The sequence below is a fragment of the Mustelus asterias genome, chromosome 25, assembly GCF_964213995.1.
Source record: "Mustelus asterias chromosome 25, sMusAst1.hap1.1, whole genome shotgun sequence".
Classification (NCBI taxonomy): domain Eukaryota; kingdom Metazoa; phylum Chordata; class Chondrichthyes; order Carcharhiniformes; family Triakidae; genus Mustelus; species Mustelus asterias.
This window is the reverse complement of record NC_135825.1, coordinates 11,252,766-11,279,872: the sequence shown is the minus strand read 5'-3', so window position 1 is coordinate 11,279,872 and position 27,107 is coordinate 11,252,766. Positions and strand designations below refer to the sequence as shown.

General features: G+C 43.1%; 1 protein-coding gene across 33 annotated transcripts in view; it reads left to right on the top strand.

The window, feature by feature from the left end:
- Positions 1-27,107, top strand: part of zc3h11a (zinc finger CCCH-type containing 11A) — a 34,473-nt gene extending 7,366 nt beyond the window's left edge. For 7 of the 33 annotated variants that reach the window (XM_078242076.1, XM_078242077.1, XM_078242074.1 and 4 more), the window contains 14 exons: positions 1,531-1,746; positions 4,319-4,432; positions 4,899-4,973; positions 5,104-5,232; positions 7,253-7,357; positions 8,642-8,737; positions 11,810-11,875; positions 13,759-14,091; positions 16,786-16,998; positions 19,082-19,248; positions 20,137-20,449; positions 21,661-21,833; positions 22,933-23,006; positions 23,950-27,107. In XM_078242076.1, the coding sequence (XP_078098202.1) occupies positions 1,531-1,746; positions 4,319-4,432; positions 4,899-4,973; positions 5,104-5,232; positions 7,253-7,357; positions 8,642-8,737; positions 11,810-11,875; positions 13,759-14,091; positions 16,786-16,998; positions 19,082-19,248; positions 20,137-20,449; positions 21,661-21,833; positions 22,933-23,006; positions 23,950-24,205 (2,330 nt within the window). In that variant the 3' untranslated portion in view covers positions 24,206-27,107. The remainder of the gene's footprint in view (positions 1-1,530; positions 1,747-4,318; positions 4,433-4,898; positions 4,974-5,103; positions 5,233-7,252; positions 7,358-8,641; positions 8,738-11,809; positions 11,876-13,758; positions 14,092-16,785; positions 16,999-19,081; positions 19,249-20,136; positions 20,450-21,660; positions 21,834-22,932; positions 23,007-23,949) is intronic. The other 26 variants (XM_078242083.1, XM_078242082.1, XM_078242081.1 and 23 more) reach the window with 23 other exon arrangements.

Genomic DNA, 27,107 nt, shown 5'->3' with positions numbered 1-27,107 from the left:
CTTTTAAGATAGAAAATAGTAAAACTTTCAAAGGTGTATATCTAAGTGCCTTGGTGCTGGAGAAATCTGTGCTGAGACTCTGAGCCCTTGGCTGTTTCTACGTACTCTACTGCACAATCTGCATATCATTTTTTTTCTTTCTTTGCAATCGCATCTCTAGCCGGCAGAGTATTTGACTATTTTTAAGAGGTGGATGGTTTCTTGATCAGCAAGGAGGTGGAAGGTTATTGGGGTTGGGCAGGAATGTGGGGTTGAGGTTAAATCAGATTAGGCTAGGAATACTGCGGCGAGTAACGTACCTCCTGACTCCCCAAAGCCTGTCCACCATCTACAAGGCACAAGTCAGGAGTGTGATGGAATACTTCCCAATTGCCTGGATGGGTGCAACTCCAACAACACTCTAGAAGGTTGACACTACCCAGGACAAAGCAACCCGCTTGATTGGCACCACATCTACAAACATTCACTCCCTCCACCACCGACACTCAGTACACATTGCTGCTACTATCTACAAGATGCACTGCAGCAATTCACCAAGGATCCTTAGACAGCACCTTCCAAACCCACCACCACTTCCACCTAGAAGGACAAAGCGCAGCAGATAACGTGAGAACAGCATCACCCGCAAGTTCCTCTCCAGGCCACTCACTGTCCTGACTTGGAAATATATCGCCATTCCTTCGCAGTCGCTGGGTCAAAATCCTGGAATTCCCTCCCTAGCGGCATTGTGGGACAACACACAGCACATGGACTGCAGCGATTCAAGAAAGCAGCTCACCACCACCACCTCGAGGGCAACTAGGGATGGGCAATAAATGCGGGCCAGCCGGCGACGCACATACCCCATGAATGAATTTTTTAAAGTCAGGGTCTTATGGTGGAGCGTGTTCGAGGGACGGATTGGCCAAGGCCTGCTCCTAATTAGTATGTTTGTAAATCAGCCAGTGCGCAGCAGCAATTTGCAAAGCACGGGGGTTGTTAATTAGCTTTGGGGAGTTCTGAACTCTGAATATCAGCAAACTGATCTGAAATTTTACATTTTCATATGCAAAAACTTGCATTGTGATTGCCCTCTTTTTATGCTTGGTGTTTAGTTTTGTTTTCTGATCTATTGGGAAGTTGTTTAGCTGTGTCTCATTATTTGCATCCCTGAAATGTCTGGTTAATATTTTAAGTTGATGCTGTATTTTTGCTGCTTTTAATTAGTCATAGAGCTTTGCCACACAAAAACACCCTTCGGCCCATCATGTCTGTACTGGCCATCAAGTACCATCTATTCCAATCCCATTTTCCAGCACTTGCTATAGTTCCATATATATATATATATATATATAAAATATATATATATCCTATAATATATATATATATAGTACTCGTATGCTGTAGTTTTCTAAAGTGCGTTGTTACCAATTAAAATCTTGTGTGTCTGTGCTATGGATGCACGCCACCAGTGAATTTCTTGTGCATTTGCTGATTAATGTTCAGTCACAACTCTGTTTGTCACAAAGATCTGTTCCCTCGTCTCCTCAGGTGTCCAAACCAAACAGGAGGTAGCTGAAGCAGCTGAGGAGCCCATGTTACCACAGTTACCTGTCAACCAGTTACAACAGCCCAAGATCCCCATCCAATCTAACCCATCCCCTCAAGTTCGCGGGGTAATGAAACTCGAGGCAACAGAGAACGTCCCAAGCCCCACTCACCCTCCCGTGGTGATCAATGCTGCTGATGATGATGAAGATGATGATGGTGGGTTGGATTAGATTCTTCTGGTGTAATGTGCCTGTCTTTTCCTCCTTCAGAGAACTTCTTTCCTCTTCCCCTTTTCAAAAGTATTGTCTCTTGATCCCGTGTTCACCTTCTCTTTGCAGAATTTATAGACTCTAAAGAGGTTATAGCAGTCATGCGCAGTCCAAACTCAGGAAATGACCAGGCATGTCTTTAATTAACATGAGAAGTGAAACTGATTTCTGGTTTATTTCGAAACAGAATTTCTGTTGTCCTCCCCAGGGTAACTTAGAGTCTTGATGAAGGTTTCCTGGTTCAGTCCCGTTCTTTTCCATGAGTGCTGTGCAGAGGTTCATAGAATCATAGAATTCCTGCAGTGCAGAAGAAAGCCATTCGGCCCCTCTGGTCTGCACCAACTCTCCGACAGAGCATCTTACCCAGCCCTATCCCTGTAACCCTACATATTGACCCTGCTAATTCCCCTAACCTCTACATCTTGGTACACTGAGGGGCGATTTACCATGGCCAATCCACCGAATCTACACATCTCTGGACTGTGGGAGGAAACCAGAGCACCCGGAGAAAACCCACACAGACACGGGGAGAACGTGCAAACTACACAGTCACTCAAAGCTGGAAATGGTCCCTTGTGCTGTAAAGCAGCAGTACTAACCACTGTGCCACCCCAAGTATCCTTGGTTTATTGTCTGTTGGTCCTTCATCCTGAACCATTTTCCTTGGCAGTTTAGGAATTGAGTGTCAGAACAAATATCTGATTCTGTTATTCAATGATGCAATTAGTTTTGGGACCACCACCAACCCACCCACCCCCCCCCCACCCCCCTCTTGATAAGGAAGACCTGCCCATTGCTGCTTGTACAACGAGTCTACAGGTGCTCTTTGCCTTTGAGCAACTCTTTGAGATTAAGGAGATGGCAAGGCGAGGCTCCAGCAGATGTAAATTAATTACCCATTGTTGAGTTGTCCTTAAATCTGTGCATTTTAGTTTTGTTGTTTGACCTACCTGGTCCGCCTACTTGGTTCTGTATATCCTTTAACTCCTCATCTCGTGTCCTAGCTATAAATGTAGGTGTATAAACTACTGATGGCTCGTCACCATTCATAAAAAATTTTCTGAGAAACTGCTGTTCATTTCCACAAATCTGATTACAAAGGAAGTCGGGTTGACAGGTGGAAATCAAGTCGTCGGTCGGGATAAATTAGCTGCCATCTTCTCAGAATCATTTGGGAGAAAAATGTCAATTAGGGAGTTCCAATGTGGCTCCTTCTCCCTTCTAAAACATCGTATGTTACTTAAATATCGAATCTAATGTGTTTTTTGTGTGCCTGTTCGTCAAAACAACACTTAAATCTAGTTTTACTTTATTCAGCAGTTTTCTGTAACCTCAGTAGTTGGTTAGCAACAATCATGTCTCTTCCATGGCTACGCTGTGGTCTTCAAGTGTTTTGAATGTCAGAGTTTAAAATTAACAATAGAAACCATTATGTTTCATGTCAGGACAGGTGCATCATTTTTAATTTCAGATTTGTAGCTAATTTTATTTTACATGTTTTTCAGAAATTACTATTTATATTATTTTAGTTCTTTGCAAATGCAGTACTCTAATGGCCCTGTTTTGTAGATCACTCAACTCTTCGATACGATGGTTAAAAAATAGTCTTCATCGGTTAGTGGGTCTTTAAAAATAAAGTTTATTTATTAGTCACAAATAAGGCTTACATTAACACTCCAATGAAGTTACTGTGAAATTCCCCTAGTCGCCACACTCCGGTGTCTGTTCGGGTCAATGAGCTTAAACAGCACATCTTTCAGACTGTGGGAGGAAACCGGAGCACCCGGAGGAAATCCCGCAGACATGGGGAGAATGTGCAAACTCCACACACGCAGTGACCCAAGCCGGGAATCGAACCAGAGTCCCTGGTGCTGTGAGTCAGCAGTGCTAACCACCGTGCCGCCCCCTCAGGATCAGTGAGGTCTTAGTTATGAGGAGAGATTGGGTAAACTGGGGTTGTTCTCCCTGGAAAGACGGAGAATGAGGGGAGATCTAATAGAGGTGTACAAGATTATGAAGGGTATAGATAGGGTGAATAGTGGGAAGCTTTTTCCCAGGTCGGAGGTGACGATCACGAGGGGTCACGGGCTCAAGGTGAGAGGGGCGAAGTATAACTCAGATATCAGAGGGACGTTTATTACATAGAGGGTGGTGGGGGCCTGGAATGCGCTGCCAAGTAGGGTGGTGGAGGCAGGCACGCTGACATCGTTTAAGACTTACCTGGATAGTCAGATGAGCAGCCTGGGAATGGAGGGATACAAACGATTGGTCTAGTTGGACCAAGGAGCGGCGCAGGCTTGAAGGGCCGAAGGGCCTGTTTCCTGTGCTGTACTGTTCTTTGTTCTTTACAATTCTGGTAAATTGGATGGCCCTATAAGGCTCTCTCAGAGCGTAAGAAAAGCTGCATGGCAGTGAAGGGAGTCATAAAGGGACCCAGGTATATTTTGCGTGGTTTCTTTGATGTGTGATGGACAGGGTTGCATCCTGAATAGTCACTAATGTTTCCATTCTAATTTCAGATCAGTTTTCTGAAGAAGGGGAGGAAAATAAAAACACTCAGCCTCCAGCCACAGAGGAACAGAATGGCATTCGCGTCACTTCAGCCAAGAGACAGGCCTTCCCCGTTAAGAAAGGTAATCTGAGAGAATCCCAGCAATAACTAGTAACCCAGGGCCTCCTGGGTTAATATTTGAGAGGACAGTTCTAGTATCTACTAGCCTGTCAATGCAGTTGAAAAGCAGACCAGGTCTTGGGCTTACCTCAAGTTGGTGACATGTGGACCCCAACTAATGGAAGGCAAGTGCGAATGCTTTGATAACTAACTTTTTCCATCACTGCCCCAAGAAACAAATGGAGGGTTAAAATAGTAGATATAGATGAGGAAAGTTCTGTTCAGTTTTATCAATAAAGCTGCATCTTTTGCAGTGGGAGTATTGAAAATAGTGGAGTTTTTGGAAGTGTATTGATAATTGCTAAGGTCTCTCTCGCACGCTCTCTTCCCCAGTCCCCAATCCACTCCGGCTTGCTCTATACAATTTCTGATAGCCAGGCTGGTTTTTGTTTCAATGGATGGTGATTAATTTTGCTGTTTTCTGTCAGCAGATGGTAATTTGGATTTTGGTATAAAAACCCTGGAGCAGATTAAACAGAAGAAATTCATGAAGGAGGGAATGAGTAAGTCCCTTTTGCTTGTCTGGCTAGTTGCCTCTGTTTTTGTGTGTCCTCTGGGAGTTTGGCAGAGGTCATCGCTAGTGTTGCTGGAGGCGGTGCGTAATGCTTCAACCTTGTCCCTTTTCCTTTCTAGTCATAGATGATCCCTCGGTGGATCTGCTGGCACAGACTCAAAAGGTGGAGCAGAATCGTGAAAGCTTAGTCATTGAAAAAGAAAATGTGAGGACAGTTTTCCGAATGGTGACCTTATCTCCAAAGAAATGTGAGCATTTTAGTTCATTATTAAATTGAATTTCATGGCAATTCATATATATTGTCCCGAGCTAGATTGAAGAGGATTGCATTGAATTAATTAGTTATTGTCATCCTCTATATATTCCTACCTGATGAAGGAGCAGCGCTCTGAAAGCTCGTGATTCAAAATAAACCCGTTTGACTTTAACCTGGTGTTGAGAGACTTCTTACTGTGCCCACCCCAGTCCAACGCCGGCATCTCCATATCATGTCTATGTATTCTTGCCAACCAAAAGGGAATTCCAAGTTGATAGTGTCTATAAACCTGTATTCTAGAACAATCACTTTTTTCAGTCACATTTTAATTGGGGAGGTGGTGGTGGAACGGTGATCCCACTGGACTGGTAATCCAAATACCCAGGCTAACAGCTGGTGGAATTTAAATTCAATTAATAACATCTAGAATTGCGAGCTAGTCTCAGTAATGGTGACTGTTAAACTATCATCGATTGTCATAAAACCCACCTGCTTCACTGATGCCCTTTATAGAATCCCTACAGAAGGAAGCCATTTGGCCCATCAAGCCTGCACCAACAACAATCCCACCCAGGCCCTATCCCTGTAACCTTGCTAATCCCCCTGACACTAAGGAGCAATTTAACATGGCCATCCCACCTAACCTGCACATCTTTGGACTGCGGAGAAAACCCACACAGACATGGGGAGAATGTACAAACTCCACACAAACAGTGACCCAAGGCCAGAATTGAACCCAGGTCCCTGGCACTGAGGCAGCAGTGCCAACCACTGTGCTGCCCTCCCCCACGGGAAATCTGCCATCCATTGCTGGTCTGGCCTATATGTGACTCCAGACCCACAGCAATGTGGTTGACTCTTAACTGTCCTCTGAAATGGCCTAGCAAACCATTCAGTTCAAGAATGATCAGGGATGGGCAACAAATGCCGTCCTTGCCAATGACGTCACATCCAATCAAAAGACTTTTTAAAAAATCTTTTAGGAGCTTGGAGTTGTCATTGAATTCATGCTGTCCAATTTGTGAGCTCTCCAGCAGTCGCTGTGGAGGTTTGACTGTAATCTTCCCTTCTTGAAATAGAAATCATAGAAACCCTACAGTGCAGAAGGAGGCCATTCAGTCCTTCGAGTCTGCACCGACCACAATCCCACCCAGGCCCTACCCCCACATATTTACCCGCTAATCCCTCTAACCTACGCATCTCCGGACTCTAAGGGGCTATTTTTAACCTGGCCAATCAAGCTAACCCGCACATCTTTGGACTGTGGGAGGAAACCGGAGCACCCGGAGGAAACCCACACAGACACGAGGAGAATGTGCAAACTCCACACAGACAGTGACCCAAGCCGGGAATCGAACCCAGGTCCCTGGAGCTGTGAAGCAGCAGTGCTAACCACTGTGCTACCGTGCCGCCCCGTAAGAATACGTAAGAAATACCCGGAATGCGCTGCCTGAAAGGATGGTGGAAGTGGATTCAAAATAACTTTCAGCCGTGAATTGGATAAATACTTGAAATGAAAATAATTGCAGGGCAATGAACCAAACATGCTGTGATCCAACGTCAACAATCCCTCCTGGAGAAGTACTTTTGTCAGTTCTACTTGAATATGATGAAAGTCCAGCAAGTTATCGCTCTTTGTGCAAGAGAATAAATGTACCTTGGAAACTAGTTTAACAGCTAGTGATTTCTGTGGTAAACAGATGAGCAATGAATATTGCACCCATGTCATTCTGACGTGATTCATCAAAATATGCTGACTAAATTATATAGTAGCCTGTGTGCTGATGCCCAATAGTGACATGGACCTCTATTCCCCTATGTATTTTCTGAGTGATGAATAAAGTCATGTGATGAGTAATAAAGGAGCTATTAAAGATAATTGGCACTGGGAGGAAAATCTGAGATGTGAAATGTGGGCTACTGCTGAGCCTTTTTGAAAGACTGCCTAAAATTGGGTAGGTTGCACAGTTTCTTACAAAGAATATCTATTTTCATTTTATTTTCTCCTCCAGTAACCATAAATGAAGCTGAACCACCTTTTAAACGCAGCCTTGCTGAAAGACTTGGCAAAAAGAAAGTGCTGCCAAAGGATAACCCAGAGGAGTTGCCAGTCAAAGGTACCTTCCATTCCACAGTTTCATCGCAGGCACTTGCTGTGCGGTTGAAAATTTTCAAATGCCTCCACGTCTCTGAGAATAAAAAATAAAGACTCACATTTATACATAGGGCTAAAAACATTTTTGAAATGTAGTCATTATTGTGACTTGGGATATTTCACTGCTGATCTGCATACCAGCCATATAGTTTGATCTTTGGGCCTCTATTGTAGTTGCTGGGTAGCAGTGTTAACCTCTGGGTTCTTCGTGATGTTCTTCATTGCTGTGTCATTCGAGACCCGAATGAGTTGACTTGTCTATCTGAAGATGTTGTATCTTCAGATCAGTTCCTCCAGCTTAGTCTGCCATCCTAGACGGAGTGCAGGGATGAGATAGAAAAACTGGCACGGCAACAATAATCTCTCTCTCAATGTCAACAAAACGAAGGAGATTGTCATCGACTTCAGGAAGCGTAGTGGAGAACATGCCCCTCACTACGTCAACCGGGACGACGTAGAAATGGTCGAGAGCTTCAAATCTTTAGGTGCCCAGATCACCAATAACCTGTCCCGGTACCCCCCATGCCGATGCTATAGTTAAGAAAGCACACCAACGCCTCTACTTTCTCAGAAGGCTAAAGAAATTTGGCATGTCAGCTATGACTCTCACCAACATTTGCAGATGCACCATAGAAAGCATTCTTTCTGATTGTATCACAGCTTGATATGGCGCCTGTTCTGCCCAAGACTGCAAATAAAACTACAAAAGGTCGTGAATGTAGCCCAATCCATCACGCAAACCAGCCTCCCATCCATTGACTCTGTCTACACTTCCCGCTGCCTCGGCAAGGCAGCCAGCATAATTAAGGACCCCACACACCCCGGACATTCTCTCTTCCACCTTCTTCCATCGGGGAAAAAGATGCAAAAGCCTGAGGTCACCCAACATCCGACTGAAGAACAGCTTCTTCCCTGCTGCCGTCGGACCTTTGAATGGACCTGCCTTGCATTAAGTAGATCTTTCTCTACACCTTCGCTATGACTGTAACACTACATTCTGCACTCTCTCCTTCTCTATGAACGGTATGTTTTGTTTGTATAGCGCGCAAGAAACAATACTTTTCACTGTATACTAATACAAGTGGCAATCAATCAATCTTGATCTCCAGTGAAAACAATACAATCTATTTCATCTCCCATGCTGCTATTCCCAGTAAGGCAAAATGGGTACTTCAACTGTCATTGTTGCTAATTGTATGCTTTACATAAATGCCATTTTGAATAAGGGTTTTGTTCATTTTTGAAGCGGAGATTGAAACAACTTTGAAACGCAACCTGTCTGAGAGACTTGGCAAAAGGAAACTACTGACTGAGGATGGCGCAGAAGAGCTGGCACAGAAAGGTACAGATATCACTTTGCAAGTTAATACTTAGCTGCAGTTTGACCCTGAAGTTGACGCTGTGGGTGAAGAATTGGAATAACGAGTAGTCTTAGTAACCCAGAGGTCAGGGTGACAGTCGGGCCTCTGTTCAGTACTCCACCCGCGGAGTTTATCAAGTCGTCAGGCCTTGACTGTTGCCAGTTTGTGTCTGTGAGTCAGGAGCAATTACTCAAAATAATGTTTTTTTTAAAAACCTAATAAACACTGCATCGAGTCAAAAAAAAAACATTTTGTCCATCACATTTTATGCAGTAAATGTGTCACACTGATTCCTAATTGAAGTTTCAGAGAATCACAGCAATTAAGCAGGTGGGAAACGCACCAAAATAAAGCAAGCGAAATGGAGACATGTCTTTCCAATGTATTAATGGCGCAGAATAAAGAATCGACGGAAGTTGTTCATCTAAGAAAAAATCGAATCGTTGAAATCGCCCCAGATATTTTTGGAAAATCATCTTGATATCTTCTTGGGATGTCACTGAACTGAGACACTTAATACTGACAACAGTTTGTAGTAGTAAAGATACCGAGTAATTTATATGCAAAAAAAAATCACATTTATAGAAAAAATCTATTGCCTTTTTGTTTACCAGAAACCCTAACCGTAGAAATTTCAGACTAAAGTCTCAAATCAGTCAGAGATTCAAGAAACCCAAAGGGCCAGTTGTATGTTCATTCTTTGGATCTCGGTGTTGCTGGCTAAGCCAGCACTTATTGGCAATCCCTAATTGGCACCACCTTCACGAGGGACAATCGAGTTTTGTCCTGGATGATGCCAACCTTCTTGAATGTTGGTGGACTGGCTTTGTAAAGTCAGGAGGTGAGTTACTCATTGCAGGATTCCTAGCTTCTGATCTACCCTCGTAGCCACTGTATTTATGCAGCTAGTCCAGTTCAGCCTCTGGTCAGTGGTAATCCCCAGTATGTCGATAGTGGGGGATTCAGTGATGCTAATGCCATTGAATGTCAAGTGAAGGTGGTTAGCCTCTCTTAGAGATGGTCATTGTCCGGCACTTGTGTGGCGCAAATGTTACTTGCCATTTGTCAGCCCAAGCGTGGGCATTGTCTGCATTTGAACATGGACTGCTTCAGTATCTGAGGAGTCACAAATGGTGCTGAACCTTGTGCAGTCGTCAGGATCCATCCCTACTTCTGACCTTATGGAAGAAAGGTCATTGGTGAAGCTACGATGGTTGGACCAAGGACACTACCCTGAGGAACTCCTGCTGTGATGTCCTGAAACTAAGGTATTTACTCCAGCTAGTGGAGGGCTTTCTCCCTGATTCCCATTGACTCAAGGTTTGCTAGGACTCCTCAATGCCACATTTGGTCAAATACTGCCTTGATGTTAAAGAACAGTCACTCATCTCATTTCTGGAGTTCAGCTCTTTTTTGTCTATGTTTGAACCAAAGCATTGAGGAGCTGAGTGAACCTGGCAGAGCCCAAACTGAGTGGCAGCGAATAGGTCATTGCCAAGCAGGTTCCACTAGATGGCGCTGTTGATGCTCTTTCAATCACTTTACTGATGATCAAGAATAGACCTGTCAGGATGGTGGTTAGTCAGGTTGGATTTGTCCTGCTTTTAGTGTACGTAACGTACCTGGGAAATTTTCTACGCTGCCGGGCAGTGTTGCGGCTGTATTGGAACATCTTAATTAGGGGTGTGGCAGGCTCTGGAGCACAGGTCTTCAGTATTATTGCTGGAATGTTGTCAGGACCCAAAGCCTTTGCAGAATCCAGTGCCTTCAGTGATTTCTTGATATCATGCAGAGTTACTGGTCCCTCCTGATCATATGTCCCTGTGCCGCCAACTCTGCTGGTTCTGTCCCGCCGGTGGGACAGGACATAGCCAGGAAGGGTGAAAATTGTGTCTGGGACATTTTCTCCAAGGCATGGTTATGTCAGGCTGTTGTTTGACCAGTCTGTAACCTGCTCTCCCAATTTTAGCACTTGCCCCCCCCCAATATTACTAAGGAGGACTTGCAGGGTCGACGGGGCTGAGTTTGCTATGGTCGTTCCTCAGTTGATGTCGGATGGTCCATCCAGTTTTGACAGTGAAAATAATTAAGATTTTTTTTGTGTGTGGATAAAGTGTTTAAATGAAATGAGCTGTGGATCCTGTGACTCTTTCCTGATGAGTTGTTCAAGGGGGTGCGTTTGTTTAGCAAATAATGTATTACATTTGTGCTGAATGCAACTTTCCACTTAGAAAATTGACTTCATCCAATACGTTAAAATTATATAAAGTCCCAACGATCATAAAATCTTAATCATAAAATTAGTATTAGTAGCTCTAGCTGAAAGAGATATACTACCACTGTTCCAGCTTGGTTGTGAGATACTAAAATCTTAGCGTAACATTAAATACTGTTTCAGAGTTATCTTTGGAGGTGGAAGAAATTTATCTCAAAATGTATTTAATTGTCTCAAAGATCAACACCCGAAAGAAAATGAGTTATTTTCCCATTAGAATACGTAGAGATTTATTTATCGATGTAACCGAGAGAACAAATTCATCAATGTGCAGTAAGTAAGGAAAAACATTTGTAGGAGTTAATTGAAGGACAAGTGCCTGCTTTTAAGTGGAACTCCCAAACATCTTGTTAAATCCACAGAGTGTTACCTTTTCCTTCCACCCACCCATATAAACGTTGCAGTGCCATAAAAAATGAACTCAAGACTGTATACAAATTGCCTTTCCACTTTCCTTTCCTAACCATCTGTGTAAAATTCAGATTGTGGGTGATCTTCTTCAGTCCTCTTTTATTTTTGCACTGTGCAGCCACTAGAAGGTGGCGCTAAGTGATGTGGCCTTTGGATTTATTTTTCATTTTCTGAAATAAACAGCGTTGGTAATACGATTGAGATTGAAAGGACCTGTCTGGTCAATGCTCTGTGCTGCTCCTTGGGTCATTATAAAATCAAATGTGCCTACTGTGGATATTACCGTACATTCTAACTATAAAGATGACTGATTACCAGTGCTCCAAGTCACACTCAAATACCTGTGTTTCTTTTTTTGCTGTTTCAGTTCAAGCTCCCAGGTCCATAAGGGAGAGGCTTGGCCTTCCTGCAGAAGTTTCCACAACAGAAAATGGTAGGTAATCAAAATTGAAATGCACTTGAATAGTTTAAAACGGTGTATGTTTAAAGTTTAGTTAATGGTGTCACAAGTAGACTTACGTTAACACTGCAATGAAGCCACTGTGAAAATCCCCTAGTCACCATACTCTGGCGCCTGTTCGGGTAAACTGAGGGAGAATTTAGCATGGCCAATGCGCCTAACCAGCACGTCTTTCGGACTGTGGGAGGGAACCGGAACATCCAGAGGAAACTCATGCAGACACTGGGAGAACAGTCAGTGACCCAAGCCGGGAATCGAACCCGGGTCCCTGGCGCTGTGAGGCAGCAGCGCTAACCCACTGTGCCGTAGTCATATCTAAGTGTTTGTTCCACTTGAAAGGCCTATCATAGGAGCATTGTTGAGGTGGGTTGGCCAACCTGGCATTTTTATTTCTCTAAGTTTCCTTGTATATTTGTCTTTTGTCCAGAAAGCAGACTAGTCCTAAATTTCTCAAGTGCCCCTCGTTAGTCGATCTGTACAAGTTTACATCAATAGACCTTTTTATATGCGCAAACATCTTCATTTTGTTTTCACACCTGTCATTTGGGAAATGTGACTTTTCTATTGGGAACTTGGTCTAGAATCTAATCCTGATCTCTCAGTGGATCAGGCTTTCACTGTGAGCCATTTCATCAGCGATTGTGTGCATCTTTTCTGTGCCAGCTACTGAGCTTGAAATCGAGATTCTTCTGTTTCACATTGAAACAATTTATTTGGGTCAGTTCCAGTTTAATCTTGGCACCTTTCAGTGGCCCCACCCTAAACAGGGGATCAGAAATAGGACTTTGCACTCGCTGCAGTCTCTAACCCAGCAAGCCATGCTTTGTCATGTCTTATTACACCTGTATTAAGTGAATGCGTGACTTCCAGTGGGAGTATGGCCAAGCAATTTGACCTGGTTACTTATTTGCTGGGCAAATCTTTGTTCCAGTCTGTGACCTTGTTTTATAGATAAGGCTGGATTTTAAGTTAAAGTTCATTTATTAGTCAAGTCGGTTTCCATTAACACTGCAATGTAGTTATTGTGAAAATCCCCATATCCCCTAATTCACCTGTGCCTGTTCGGGTACACTGAGGGAGGATTTAGTATGGCCAATGCACCTAACCAGCACATTTTTCAAAATGTGGGAGGAAACCCACAGAGACATGGGGAGAACGTGCAGACTGCGCGCAGACAGTGACCCAAGCTGGGAATCAAACCCGGATCCCTGGCGCTGTGAGGCAACGTTCATTCATGGGACATGGACTTCACTGGCTGGCCAGCATTTATTGCCCATCCCTAGTTGCCCTTGAACTGAGTGGCTTGCTAGGTCATATCAGAGGGCAGTTGAGAATCAGCCATATTGCTATGGATCTGGAGTCACATGTAGGCCAGACCAGGTAAGGATGGCAGATTTCCTTCCCTAAAGGACATTAGTGAACCAGATGTTTTTTTTCTAACAATCGACAATGGTTTCACGGTCATCAGTAGATTCTTAATTCCAGATGTTTTTTATTGAATTCAAATTCCACCATCTGCCGTGGCGGGATTCGAACCTGGTCCCCCAGAACATTAGCTGAGTTTCTGGATTAATAGTCTAGCGATAATACCACTCAGCCGTTGTCTCCCCTCAGATTGCCTCCCCTAGTTGATTTGTTATATTCTGCTCCCCACAGAAACTGCCTTTTCACTGTCTGTCTCATACAGATCCCAGGCAGCAAATGATACTGCACATGGCAATTGTAGAAATCCACAGGATATTTGCCTGATGATGTTAGATTTCACTGGGGATTGCATGCTCTGCTTTGTTGTAATCCAGTTCCCGATTGACGCTCTGAAGGGAATTGTAAGTAACAAAATTCATTCCACTTTGCAGAAAAGCCTGTAAGTAAAACCGAAGGCTCTGGAGAAATAAGAGTGAAAACTCTGGAGGAGATTCGCAGGGAAAAGGCTGCCAAGCGGGACCTCGGTGATGGCAATGGAGATTTCAAAGTCGCTGTTACTGGTCTTTATAAACCCATCCAGGCCTCCACTTTGCTGGAGGAAGCATCTAAAATCATTAGGACTGTACGGGTGAAAACAGCCTCTGAATCTCTACTGAAGAAGCAGGGGCAGCTCCTGGAAGAACCTGGAAAGGAAACTCCATACAAAAGGAATCCTGAAGCTGCTCCGAAAAAAGAAAAAAATCCTGGAATGGGAAAAGGCAAGGGTGAATGCCGTTCGTTTTGATTGTAGCCTAACCAGTAGCAAGTAGTATTTTAAACAGAATCTGTTCATCGCTATTTAGCTTCACCCTGTAGTTTTCCTGCTTTAAACGCCATTTACACAACTAAATGAACAAATAATTTTCTACCCCTTCCATTAAGAGGTGCTGAAAATGGTGTAGAATGGTACAGAATATAACAAATCAACTAGGGGAGGCAATCTGAGGGGAGACAACGGCTGAGTGGTATTATCGCTAGGGTTGGTGGCTGCCTGTATTCATCTGTGCAGTTGGCATCTTTTCCTCCAGTTTTCCCAGGTGAAATGAGATCTCACCAGGTCGTCTGTGTTCACTGTGCAACAAGCTGGCTGCCTCCAATCCTCTGGCAACTACATCTGACCTCTCTGCAATTCCCTGTCGTATTTTCACCTTGCCCACCATAAAAAGTCTCCACATCATTGATCACCCTCTTGGTCCCCTCCACTAACTTCTCTGCTGCTTCCTACTTGGTGTCCATTGCCTTTCTCAAACCGCTCCACTAACTCTAAATCGTCACACTGCTTGCCCAACATAAAATGCTGGGTGGGCAGAAATTTCCTGCCACTAAAGCCATTGTCTTTGGTCCCTATCTTAAACTCCGGTGCTTACATACTCTCCCATCCCTCTCCTTAGCAACTGCCTGACTTTGGGAGACTGTTCGTAATCTCACTGCAAGATGAGCTTCTGATTGCATTTTATGGAATCCCTGCAGTGCAGAAGGAGGCCACTCGGCCTATCAAGTCTGCACCGACCCACCCGCACAGCATCCCACCCAGGCCCTATCCTCGAAAGCCGCCTATCCCCATTTTCTCCGCTAATCCCTCTAACCTACACATCTTGGGACACCTAAGGGGCAATTTACCCTGGCCAATCCACCTTACCCACATGTCTTTGGACTTGGGAGAAAACCGGAGCAGCGGGAGGAAACTCGCACATCGCGGGGAGAATCGGCAAACTCCGCACAGACCACCACCCAAGGCTGGAATCCAACCCGGATCCCTGATGCTGTGAGGCAACAGTGCTAGTCGCTGCGCCGCCCACGTGTCCATGACATCAGTAGGATTGTCCAGCTCCATAGCATTGTCTGATTCTGCTTCTGCACCAGTCCATCTGCTGCTGAAACCACCATCCATAGCTTTACTATTTCTAGACCTTATGCTCAAATAATAGCCCACCTTCTACTCGGCTAATGTTCTGGAGACCTGGGTTCGAATCCCGCCACGGCAGATGGTGGAATTTGAATTCAATTTTTAAAAAATTACCTGGAATTAAGAATTTACTGATGACCATGAAACCATTGTCGATTGTCAGAAAAACCCATCTGGTTCACTAATGTCCTGTAGGGAAGGAAATCTGCCGTCCTTGCGCGGTCTGGCCTACATGTGACTCCAGAACCACAGCAATGTGGTTGATTCTCAACCACCCTCAAGCAACTAGGGATGAGCAATAAATGCTGGCCAGCCAGCGACGCCCATGTCCCACGAATGAATATAAAATACCTTCCATAACCTTGAGGACATCTAAAACTCTGCTGCCTGTATCCTAACTTTGCACCAAGTCCATGTCACTCATCAAGCCTGTTCTGACCTACGTAGACTTCCAGTTAATAAACATCTCAATTTTTAGAATTTGCATTGTTTTCAAACCCACCCGTGGCCTCACATGTTCCCTTTTCTGTAATCTCCTCCAATCCAATAACCTTCAGATATCTATGGCCCTCCGATTCTGGCCTCTTGAGCATCTCCAGTTTTAATCATTGTATGATTGGTAGCCATCACTTCTATCAAGGTTCCAAGCTCTGGAATTTACTCTCTAAATCTTTCCACCTCTCTCCTCCTTTGGGACACTCCTTAAAGCCCACCTCTTTGACCAAGCTTTTGGTAATTTTCCTATGTAGCTAAGTATTAGACTTTGTTTGGTAACACTGCTGTGAAGCACCTTAGAACATTATACCACATTGGAGCACTATATAAATACATGTTAGATACTTTACGATCTGATAAGATGCTGTATAAATGTAATTTGTAGAACTTCCTTTGCAACCTTGTAACTTATGTAAAGTAAAGTCTATTTATTAGTCACAAGTAGGCTTACATTAACACTGCAATGAAGTTACTGTGAAAACCCCCCTAGTCACCACACTCTGGCACTCACCTGAAGAAAGGGCTTGGGGCTCCGAAAGCTTGTGTGGCTTTTGCTACCAAATAAACCTGTTGGACTTTAACCTGGTGTTGTTAAACTTCTTACCCTGTTCAGCTACACAGAGAATTTAGCATGACCAATGCACCTAACCAGCACGTCTTTAGATTGTGGGAGGAAACCAGAGCACTTGTAGGAAAGCCACACAGACACGGGGAGAATGTGCAAACTCCACACAGACAGTGACCCAAGCCAGGAGTCGAACCTGGGTCCCTGGCGCTGTTGAGGCAGCAGTGCTAACCACTGTGCCATCGTGCTGCCCATGTCTGGCTGTGTGCACTGTTAATATGTTATAATTCAAACTCCATTTTCCTTGGATATTATATTTTCATGTTTACTTAATGTTTTTGAGGAATGCAATGCTGCTTCACCTAGAATATTTTGCTTCTTTGAGATTGTCGTTATAGATCATTGAAAGTTCCTCGAGTTCACTCTCTTTTCAATCCATGTTGTCTACTACAGCAAAAGCGCGGAAGGCATCCCCTGATGAAGCCCTAACTGAGCCAAAGCCACTGGAAAAAATAAGAGTTAAAACTCTCGAAGAGATTCGACGTGAGAAGGCCCTGCGGAGGCAGGAGAACCAGGAGAGTCTCTCAACACCTCAAGAGAGCGAGAAGCCAAAGAATGAGACTCTGCCTACCCGGAAGAGACTGCTGAGAATCACTAAACCTACAGGTGAAGATGCTGAACTTTGATTTAATATGCATTCGCTTCTTGTCCTTGGATCAACTTTCTCGCTGCAGTTATATTCCAGCACTCCAATTGCATCTTAATGGCACTGCTGTTTCTCAGAGAAGAGAAAGCGAGAGGGGGTTTGATGGTTCAAAATGACTAGGGGGTCTGTGTATTGTAGATGGGGAGAAACTGTTCCCATTGGCAAAAGGGTCGAGAACCAGAGGACACTGATTCAAAGGATTGGCAAAAGAACCAAAGGCGGCAAGAGCAAAAACTTTTTTTTTTAACACAGATCTGGAATGCACTATCTGAAACAGATTCAAGCATAATTTTCACAGGATATTGAATACTTTTCTGAAAAGAAAAAATGTGCAAAGACACTGGAGAAAGGTAGAGAGTGGGACTACCTGAAATAGTGTTGCAGAGAGCTGTCACAGAGACACATTCGGTCCAATGGCCTCCTGTGCTGTAATTGTTCTGGGAGCTTGAAGAGAAGCTGAGAGTTGGATGAAAATTGCCAATTTAAATGTCGTTCCAGTGGAGCAGGGCAATAATTGACAAGACCATCTGTCTTGTAATCATTTATTGTATCCCCTCCATCACAACTCTAGATTTCAGTCCACACTCCTCTTGATTTAAAATTACATGGACATTATTCCGAACTAATAGCCAACTTTTAACTCCAAATAGGAAATTGAACCTCAGTTATCAAAATATTACCGGTTCTGATAATCTTGTAGTTTTATATTTCTGGGCAGCAGCCAAGTTAGCAAATGTTCATGTCCCTATGGCTGATGTAGTAGAATTTCAAAACTATACATAATTAATTATACTTTGGGGTGGTTGGATGATGTGGAGGACAAAATGATTCTGGTTTAACAGACATTAATAGCAACATCAAGTGTGAATAGCAGTTTCTTTTTAAAAAAACAAGCTGACAGGATTGAAGGAGTTTTATAGCATGGGGTGGTAATATAAATGGTGAGATATATCTGTGAATATGTGCAATTTGGAGTTGTATATTCGAGCAAGCATTAAGATGTTGCATGTTATGAAGGAATGCAAAGGGAGACTTGGAAAGATTGGAGCTGTTGTTGAAGCAAAAGTTACCGGTGTTTTGATTTGAGATATTTAGAGAAATGAAGAAATGTGATAGTCTATAGAAACGGACTGTTTCAGTGGTTGCGTAGTGAGTCATCTGGACTCAACGTCAGCTCCTTTCCTTACAAATGCTGCCAGACCTGCTGAGATTTTCCAGCATTTTATATAAGACCATAAGACATAGGAGCAGAATTAGGCCACTTGGCCCATCGAGTCTGCTCCGCCATTCAATCATGGCTGATATTTTTTTCATCCCCATTCTCCTGCCTTTTCCCCATAACCCCTGATCCCCTTATTAATCAAGAACCTATCTCTGTCTAAAAGACACTGAATGACCCGGCCTCCACTGCCTTCTGCGGCAAAGAGTTCCACAGATTCACCACTCTGGCTGAAGAAATTCCTCATCTCTGTTTTAAAAGATTATCCCTTTAGTCTGAGGTTGTTCCCTCTGGTTCTAGTTTTTCCTACTAGTGGAAACATCCTCTCTGCGTCCGCTCTATCCAGACCTCGCAGTATCCTGTAAGTTTCAATAAGATCCCCCTTCATCCTTCTAAACTCCCAATGAGTGCAGACCCGGAGTCCTCAACCTTTCCTCATACAACAAGCTCTTCATTCTAGGGATAATTCTTGTGAACCTCTTCTGGACCTTTTCCAAGGCCAGCACATCCTTCCTTCGATGTGGGGCCCAAAACTGCTGACAATACTCCAAATGGGGTTTGACCAGAGCCTTATACAACCTCAGAAGTACATCCCTTTGTTGCTGTCGGAGTTGCTGGTTAAGGTAGGGACCGTATCAACATTTTAAAAAAAGGTCAGCTAGGTGGTCGAAAGAAAACTGGATAAAGGGATATGGGAAATGGAGTTAGGACGAATCCCAATGTGAAGAATGAACACCAGTTTGTCTGTTTGGATCAAATGGTATTTTTTTTTAACTTTGACTGTGTGTTCAGGAGAATTTAGAACTTTTATATTATCTTTTAAGCAGAAGCTGTCAAGCCAGAAAAGGCAGATGTTGAACCAACAGACTTGCAATCAATGGATGCTGCCATCCAGGGAGACGCAGTGGAAACTAGTAAGGTCGGTGCAACTGATGAGAACACTGGGCATTCTATGGACCTTAAAAGTTATTTCTTCTTCACAGCAGCTGAAGTAAATGTTTATTGAAAATATTTTATTATTTTGGGGAAAGAGATTCTCATCATCATCTATTGAGACTGGACTCTAATCATGGAGAAAATTGCAAATAGATTTTATCCTGAATACAGAAAACATGCACAGGTGAATCTTTTGAGAGAGAAGAGTGTAGCACAGTTTGAAAAGTAACCTTGAATATATCTGGAAATTAATTTCAGCAATTGAGAGATGTTGGATTTTGATCAGGAAAATAGGGGCCGGGAATTACTTGGAAAATAGGAATGTAAATGGGGTAGAGGAGCAAAGGAACAGTAAAAATAGCATTGCCGGTTATTAAGGTGATTTTCTTTCTCTAAAAAAGCAAACCAAGCACAGGGCTTTGTTTCTGGAGGAATAAAATTGCAAAGTTATGCTAAACCTGTATCAAACTTTGGTTACATCACACTTACAATTACTGTGTACAGATCTGGTCACCATATTATAAAAAAGATGTATTGGGACTGGAGTGGTTGCAGAGAAGATTTACAAGGATGATTCCAAGAAGTGCATGGGTATACATGTCAGGAAAGGATTGAGAGGCTGGGTCTCTTAGCTCTTGAAAAACGTTTATTTATTAGTATCACAAGTAAGGCTTACATTAACAATTCAATGAAGTTACTGTGAAAATCCCCTAGTCACCACACTCCGGCAATTCGCTACCATGAGGAGTGGTTGAAACGAAGGGTAGATGTATGTCAGGGAAATCTAGACAAGCGTATGAGAGATGGTTACAATAGTAAATTTAGATGAGGAAAGATGGGAGGAGGCTCGATTGAAGCACAAGTGACGGCATGGACTGGTTGGGCCGAATGGCCTGTTTCTGTGCCATACATTCCCTGTAATTCCTGTCAACTTCTCTTGCAGTCTGCAAATGGAAAGGAATGTCCAAGATTGCAGAACGTGCAAGTTAAAAGCTTTGAAGAAATACTGAAGGAGAAACACCTTCGGCAGCTGCAGGAAACCGAGAAACAGCCGAGTCAAACCCTGCTGGGAGAAGAGGTGATTGCAAACAAAACGAACTGTGAGAGCCAGGCTGCTGAGCAGGACAAGCAGCCTGCAGCCTCGGCAGAACTGAAACCAAACAGTCATCTCATAACCGAACTGTCGACCGTTAAGACGGAAGAGAAGCTGGCTGCTGCCAAACCTGAAGTGGCTGAACCCCCACTTGCTCTGAAAGGTACATGTCTTGCGTTTTCATTTACATGTGGCTGCTTGCCTCTGTGTGTTCTTGGCCTGGTTCTTCATGCCTTTTCCAGTTGCTAGTGATGAAGCGTGCTGATTTCTAGCATATTAGTAGATATGCTGTTCTTTTTGCTCAAGCCAAAGCACACAATAAAAGTGTCCATCTATTCCTCTTCTACTCCCTCACTTCAATAAAGATCATGAGAGCTCAACTGTTCCGTGACGCTTGAGAAAAATGCATTAGCCCTTAGCAGGAACCAGTGTCCAGTTCCCAGCATTGCAAGAAGCTCAGCAAGAAACTGAGCAGCTGGTGGTTAGTTGAGTTGATATTGATGAAGATTCCTCTTTTTGTCACAAACTTTCCTTCCAGTATTGCTGGATGATTCAACACACAGGTGAGTTGGAGCATTTGCCTGCACTTCTCTTATGAAGTGTTCCTCACCTTGAGTCACGGTGTCCTTTTACCTGGCTGACATTTACAGCAAGCTTGAACAGCCATTAATTCTGAAACAGGTGTTTTATTGAGACTATGCCTCTGAGCCTGTCACTAAAAAAAAATTGTTCTGGCTCCAAGCACTAGCGATGAGTCCATGCCAACTATTTGCTGCTCAGTTGCTGGTGACTAGTTGAGTTGCTACTGGTGAAGATTCCCCATCGTGTCTCTGCAAACTAACCAACAGCAGCAACCAATAAAGTTTCTGAACTGAGCTGCTCATTGAAATTATATTTGCTTGCTGACACTCTGTCAAATCCTATCTAACATTCAGAACTTCACAGCTCTGCTGAAATTCTTTTCTATTAAGAAATCTTACTTTATTTTTTTCTTAACCCGAGACGAACACAATCTTCCTTCTCTAAGTCTCTTCTGCTGCTTCCTCCATTTTTTTTTGTGTTTATTGGTGGTGATGGCTTGGCAAGTTGATGGATCATGGAGTGTGTACAATGGGGAATCGGGAGGAAACAATGGGAATGTCTAGTAATGTATCTAGAGACTGGACTCCTGAGGCAAGCTGAGCTTCTTGCTGTGCTGGGAGCTGGACACTGGTTCCTGCTAAGGGTTAATGCATTTTTTAATATATCAATGGATTATTGAAAAGAACATAGGAGGGTTGGAGACTGTTATATTAGTTTCTAATGACTCATTTTCATTAGGTTAGTTCCTGTATTCTGACTCCATTGGCTCCCTAATCTCTCTCTTTTTTGCAGTGAAACCCAAGTTAAATGTGAAACCATCATTTGTGAAGAACTCTTGTCCTGTGAGGCTCAGCCAGAAACGCAAATCCCCTGACATCCATCCTTCCAGCATTATGGCAGTTAAACCGCTCAACACTGTAACTACTGATCTAACGAAGCAGCCAGCAGCGGAGAAGATTATTACAGTAAGACCCTCTTGTTGATGCCTTTTATTTACATGATGCAGCCACACTTCTGTTCATTTTTACGTGGCAGGCTAAAGAATTACTCTAAATTAACTGGACAATTGGAAGACCTTTTTCTCCCCTCCCTGCATCTTCACTCCTGCCCTTGTATCAAAAATGAACAAGCATCTCAAGAGTTCTTGTAGATTCAGAGAATCGTTCCTCATCTCAATGTGAAATGCATTTTAATATCTATGGGTCATGGATTGCACTGGTTACTGCATCATGACAATGCCAGAGGGGGAAATTCTGGTTTTATTTCTGCTGCGCAATATAATTTACCAGTCTTGCCCCTGCTACCTTGGGGTGACTGAACATTGGATGTAGGCTGGGAAACTGAGAGAGGTTAGTTCGCAGCTAACTTTCATGTTCCTGGATGCGGGCACAGATGATGGGTATTCCGCTGCCATGCCCACGCACTTGCCCACACACACACGTGCGCACCAACACACACCCCAAATCATTTCTACACCCTTTTAAAAATCATCCACTTGGCAATCAGGGCTGCATGGTCACATCATCTACCAGTGTATGCACCCTAGGAAATGAGAGGAATTTGCTAGAAGTTATGACTGTAATACTACGTTCTGCATCCTCCTTTCCTTCTCTTTGAACAGTATGCTTTGTCTGTATAATGCGCAAGAAACAATACATTTCACTGAATACCAATGCATGTGACAAAAATAAATCAAATCAAAAGTTTTGGGAGAGCTGGAAGGTTTTTGGGTGCAATGTAATGGTGTCTATCTACTACTCTGCCTCACATTGTGGGCAAACTGAGTCCTTGAGCTATATAACTCAGGATTAGCAGGCACCTTATTCCTTGTGCCAATCCCATTTATTCCCCTTGTACCACATTCTGAATTCCAGGATACTCAACATCTAATAAACTGCGGTGGTCCTTGTTCAGAGTTTTTTCAATGGTGTGATTTGTATGTAGCTTTCCTGTCATTTCTTATTAAGGTAGCTTGCCATCAGCCTTCTTTGGCAATTTAGTAAATGTTTGTTCTGTGTCTGAAGCGAATGTTATGGACACACCTTTACGTTTTCTGTCCTCTAGTCTACAGCATCACCAGTTCAGAGAGAAGAGATAACCTCTCCAACTTTGCAGGTGCCAGAAAGGTCCACGGAAAGGTGAGGTCTCAGTCTCATTATTTTGCATAGAAGGTTTCAAAGCTGCAAGCTTTCTCCCAAGTTTCCATAATCCTGCAAAAAAAGACATACCTGGGCTGCACCCAGGCACACTCCTGAATCCATATCAATACAATCGGACAATTTGCAAACAAGACTGCAATTGAAGGCAATGGAAAAATGTGGGAGGGAAGAGCTGACACTTATTTATGAAATGGTGAAAGTGGAGCTGTAGAATTGAGGAAAGATGGTGGAAGAAGCACGGCAATGATAAGTACAGTCAAACACACATAACAGCACAATGAGCTATATAGATAAGACCAGGAAGTTACAAAGAGATATAGATTAAATAGGCAGATGGAGTGCAATTTTGGGAAGTGTAGCCTCCATTAAAGGCAGGTCTGAATATTTACTTCCCGGAAAGAGACCAGGAACTGGGGAGGCTGAAAGTGGGCTGGATGTGGAGGCACAAACACCCAAGTTTACAGATACAGAAGATAATTAAGAGTTAGCAGAATGGTGTCTTTTTTTTCCACAAGGGAGCTGGAATAGAAAGGAAGCGATGCTTCAGTTGCACAAGGCCTTGGCCAAATCCTTCCTTGAAGTACTGCGCTCAGTTCTAGACACTAAGTATAAATATGTTGACTGGCAGGGATGCAGCGCACATTCAGCAGAACGATCTCCTAGCTGACTTGATTCTTATTGCTTACTGTCAAGGGTCAGACTGGAAGAATGGCTATGTAGATGCTGTATATTATAATTTAGCAGCTTCTAGATGGGATTGATGGGGAAGAATTAACCTCTCCCTGAAGAGTTGTGTAGCAACAAATGACTTGCATTTCTACGGTTAACGCCAATAGTTCTAGTTTTAAAATTTAAGGAGCAATTTAGTTAATGGTTGCCAAAATATATATCTGGCCAGTTGACTTGATTCCTTTCTTTCCAGGAATGTTAATCTTGCCGGACAAAGCAAGCCAACTGGTACATCGGAACCAGAGCTCCATAGCTTTTCTCCTCCCCGAGTGCCTTCTAAAATTCGGAGGCTGAGTTCTACTGCATCCAAGACTCTACCATCAGAGGATGATTTTGAAGAGCTGATGAAAGAATTCTCAGATGATAAACTTGAAGCAGAAATCGACCTGGACCCTGGGAAGGATGAGGATGCCTTGTTGCTTGAACTGTCCGAGATGATTGACAGCTGAAGGACCTGTCAAGCGTCTTTTTTTTGGACGTGCTCAAACTGATTCAAACGGAATTTTCCACATGATAAGCGGAGACTAATTTGGACCTACGTTTTCGTATTCGACTCGGGCTGTCCACATTTTTAAAGCTGTAACCAGAGCTATGTCTGCATATCGTGTACAGACAGAAGCCAGATCTGTTTTTAAACACATGCTGGTATTATGACCAACTGAATTAACTGATTAATTACAACCTTGTGATCGCTGGCCACACTTTCCCCAAGCCCTCCCAAAAACAAGTGGAAAAAATGCTGCGATTATTATCCCGCCTTTGGATTTACAGTTGAAGAAAACCCAGTGATACAGCCTGGAGATGTTTTTCTGTCAGCTTTGATGTAAGGACTTTGACCATAACCCACCAACAGTGCAGCAGCGATAATGGTGTTGGTTCTTATTTTGTAATATTTGCATTCTCGGTCTTGGCTCCTTCATTGGGACATCCACCTATCCCAATCTCACCTGCCAACAGTAATAATGATATTAAGGCTAGTTCTCTGCATGTTTGTTTTATATGCAGAGCCATTCCTAGCCTAAGGCTAAGTGAAAAGTATATGGTGCTGCCTAGGTATTTGTATTAAAAAATGACTTTGGATTGATTGTACACTAGACTGAGTAATCGCAAGAGTTCTGATGTTGTATGCTTAACAAAGATGATCACAAATTTAACATTTAACCACATCAAATTGTCGGGTAACACAGCAATCAGCATTTCAGGACTCCAACACATATTTGAAAGAGGGGTAAACTTTATGTCTGAGTCCCGGACACCATTGCAAACTACCTGTTTGATGCAGTGTGTGAATGTTACTGGGACTGCTTCAAATTTATTCTAACACTTTGAGAAGCATGTATGTTTTTGGTTCCCAGGTGGTTCTGAACATTTAGCACCATGTTAATTTGCATCACTGTTGCATAGATGGTGTTTATCTCTTAACATACGTTTGATCAGCAGTTTATAGTCCACTGTTAAGATATTTCCATCGTTGCCCCAAGTTTCATCTTGTACCACACCGCGTGTGTCCGATTTAAATTGTGGAAGTCTCCAGCCCGAACATACGGGTATTCGAATAGAATAATTGGGTGTTTGCAGACCATTCTGTTCTCTCCGTGGAAGTGGATCAGCTAGTTTTACTTTGTATAATGCATTGCATTCACATCGTAACTGGTACAACAGCAAGTTTGAGGAATCACGGGTACTCTTAAGTTAACTTAAAGTAATAAACCAGCTAAATGAGCAGAAGACCGCTATATGTTACCGGTGTTTATTGGAGATGTAGTCTCAAATGCAGTTGGATGTTTTGGCTTGGGGAGGGGGAAAATAATCTCTCTAACAGAATGATCAAAAACATTTGATGCCACATTGGTTGTTTGGCTGGACTATGAAGAGATACAGGCCACATTTGTATGTTACCCTTGGCTGGATATGCTGGAAGAGCCAGAGTTTATAACTTGGAGATATGTCAAGGATGTAGTAATGCTGCCAATGAAGAATCCAACAGTGTCCAAGGAAGTGAAGCTTTTATATGGTAACTTTAAGGGTAGCCAGGCTACCTGTTGTTTTCAACATAATGTTGAAAGATGAACATCCTAAGGACTCCTAAGAATATGAGGCTTTGTATTGGAATGTGCTGTTGTTTATCTATAAAGCCAATAATCTACTATACCAATCCAATTGATCAGATTGCGTGGAGTGCCAAAGTCAACCTTTGATTGTCTGATCACGGTGTGGTGAGTTGGTAAAGCCGAAGAAAATCTAACCCTGCGGGATTTTGGATGTGAACTTTGAAGAGACTTGCAAGGAGGAAAGTTAGTTTGGTCATTGGTGAAGAACTGTTCACACTGAAGCATACATGTCCACTGCGTGTAAGAGCTTTGCAGTCAGAGCGGTTTAGAAAAAGTTGTTCGCTCCACTTCAAGGAGTTGTTACCAAGCCTGGTATATATGTAGTGCCTTAAGTTAAACTGTTCACTGTCTGCTCAGCAGAAATAGTTTAATTTTTGATGTCTAGTTCAAATGGATTATTCCTTTCCCCGCATCTCTCGTTCTCTCTGTTTTCCCCGGCCCCCAATCAGCAACAAATTACAAGTTTGAGACCAGAACATTGCAGCTGCTGGTCTTTGCACTCCAGAAATAATTCTGAAACACTGCTCAAAAGGCAGCAGCTACTGCACTGTAGGGTCACTGTTAACATTGTACGGGACTGGGAAGAAACCGAACAGTACGAGAGTGCTAACATTGCAGTCCCCTCAGAGTGCAAGAGCTGGTTGGTTGATTTGCTTCAAAACAGACCTTTTTAAGCTGCTGGTAATACACTAAACCATTGTACCATTGTGATAATGAAGGTCAGTTTGCTGGTGGAACTTTCTTCCTCGGCTTCCTATACCTTTAATATGATGGACTCCACACCTGTCTCTGACTGATAAGGAACGAATATTTTAAAGATGATTGAGGAACACCTATGTATTTTACTTCACTGAAGCGCGTGTCCATACAAAAATGCAGCGATGTGTTCCAGAGCAGTTGCTGTCTTGTAAAATACTTAAGTTGCTTCTTTAAAGCAGCATCTCTGTCTGTATTCTGCAGAGGCAATGCTATCAACCTGTTCTTTATGAAACATTGTAAAATATTTGTTTTTGTTCAATTATGGTCTGCATTTAGGTTGACTAATATCATTTATGTGTTTAGAACTTAAGAGAAATGGTCTGTGTTTCTAATATTTCTGCTCTTGTGCCCTTTGACTTACCTGTTGTACTTTTCTTTCGGTTTATTGTTTGACATGATCCATCCTACTGGGTGATTTTATTTATGAGTGTATGTAAACACTGAATATGTAACATTTTCTTTGTAATAAAATGACTATATT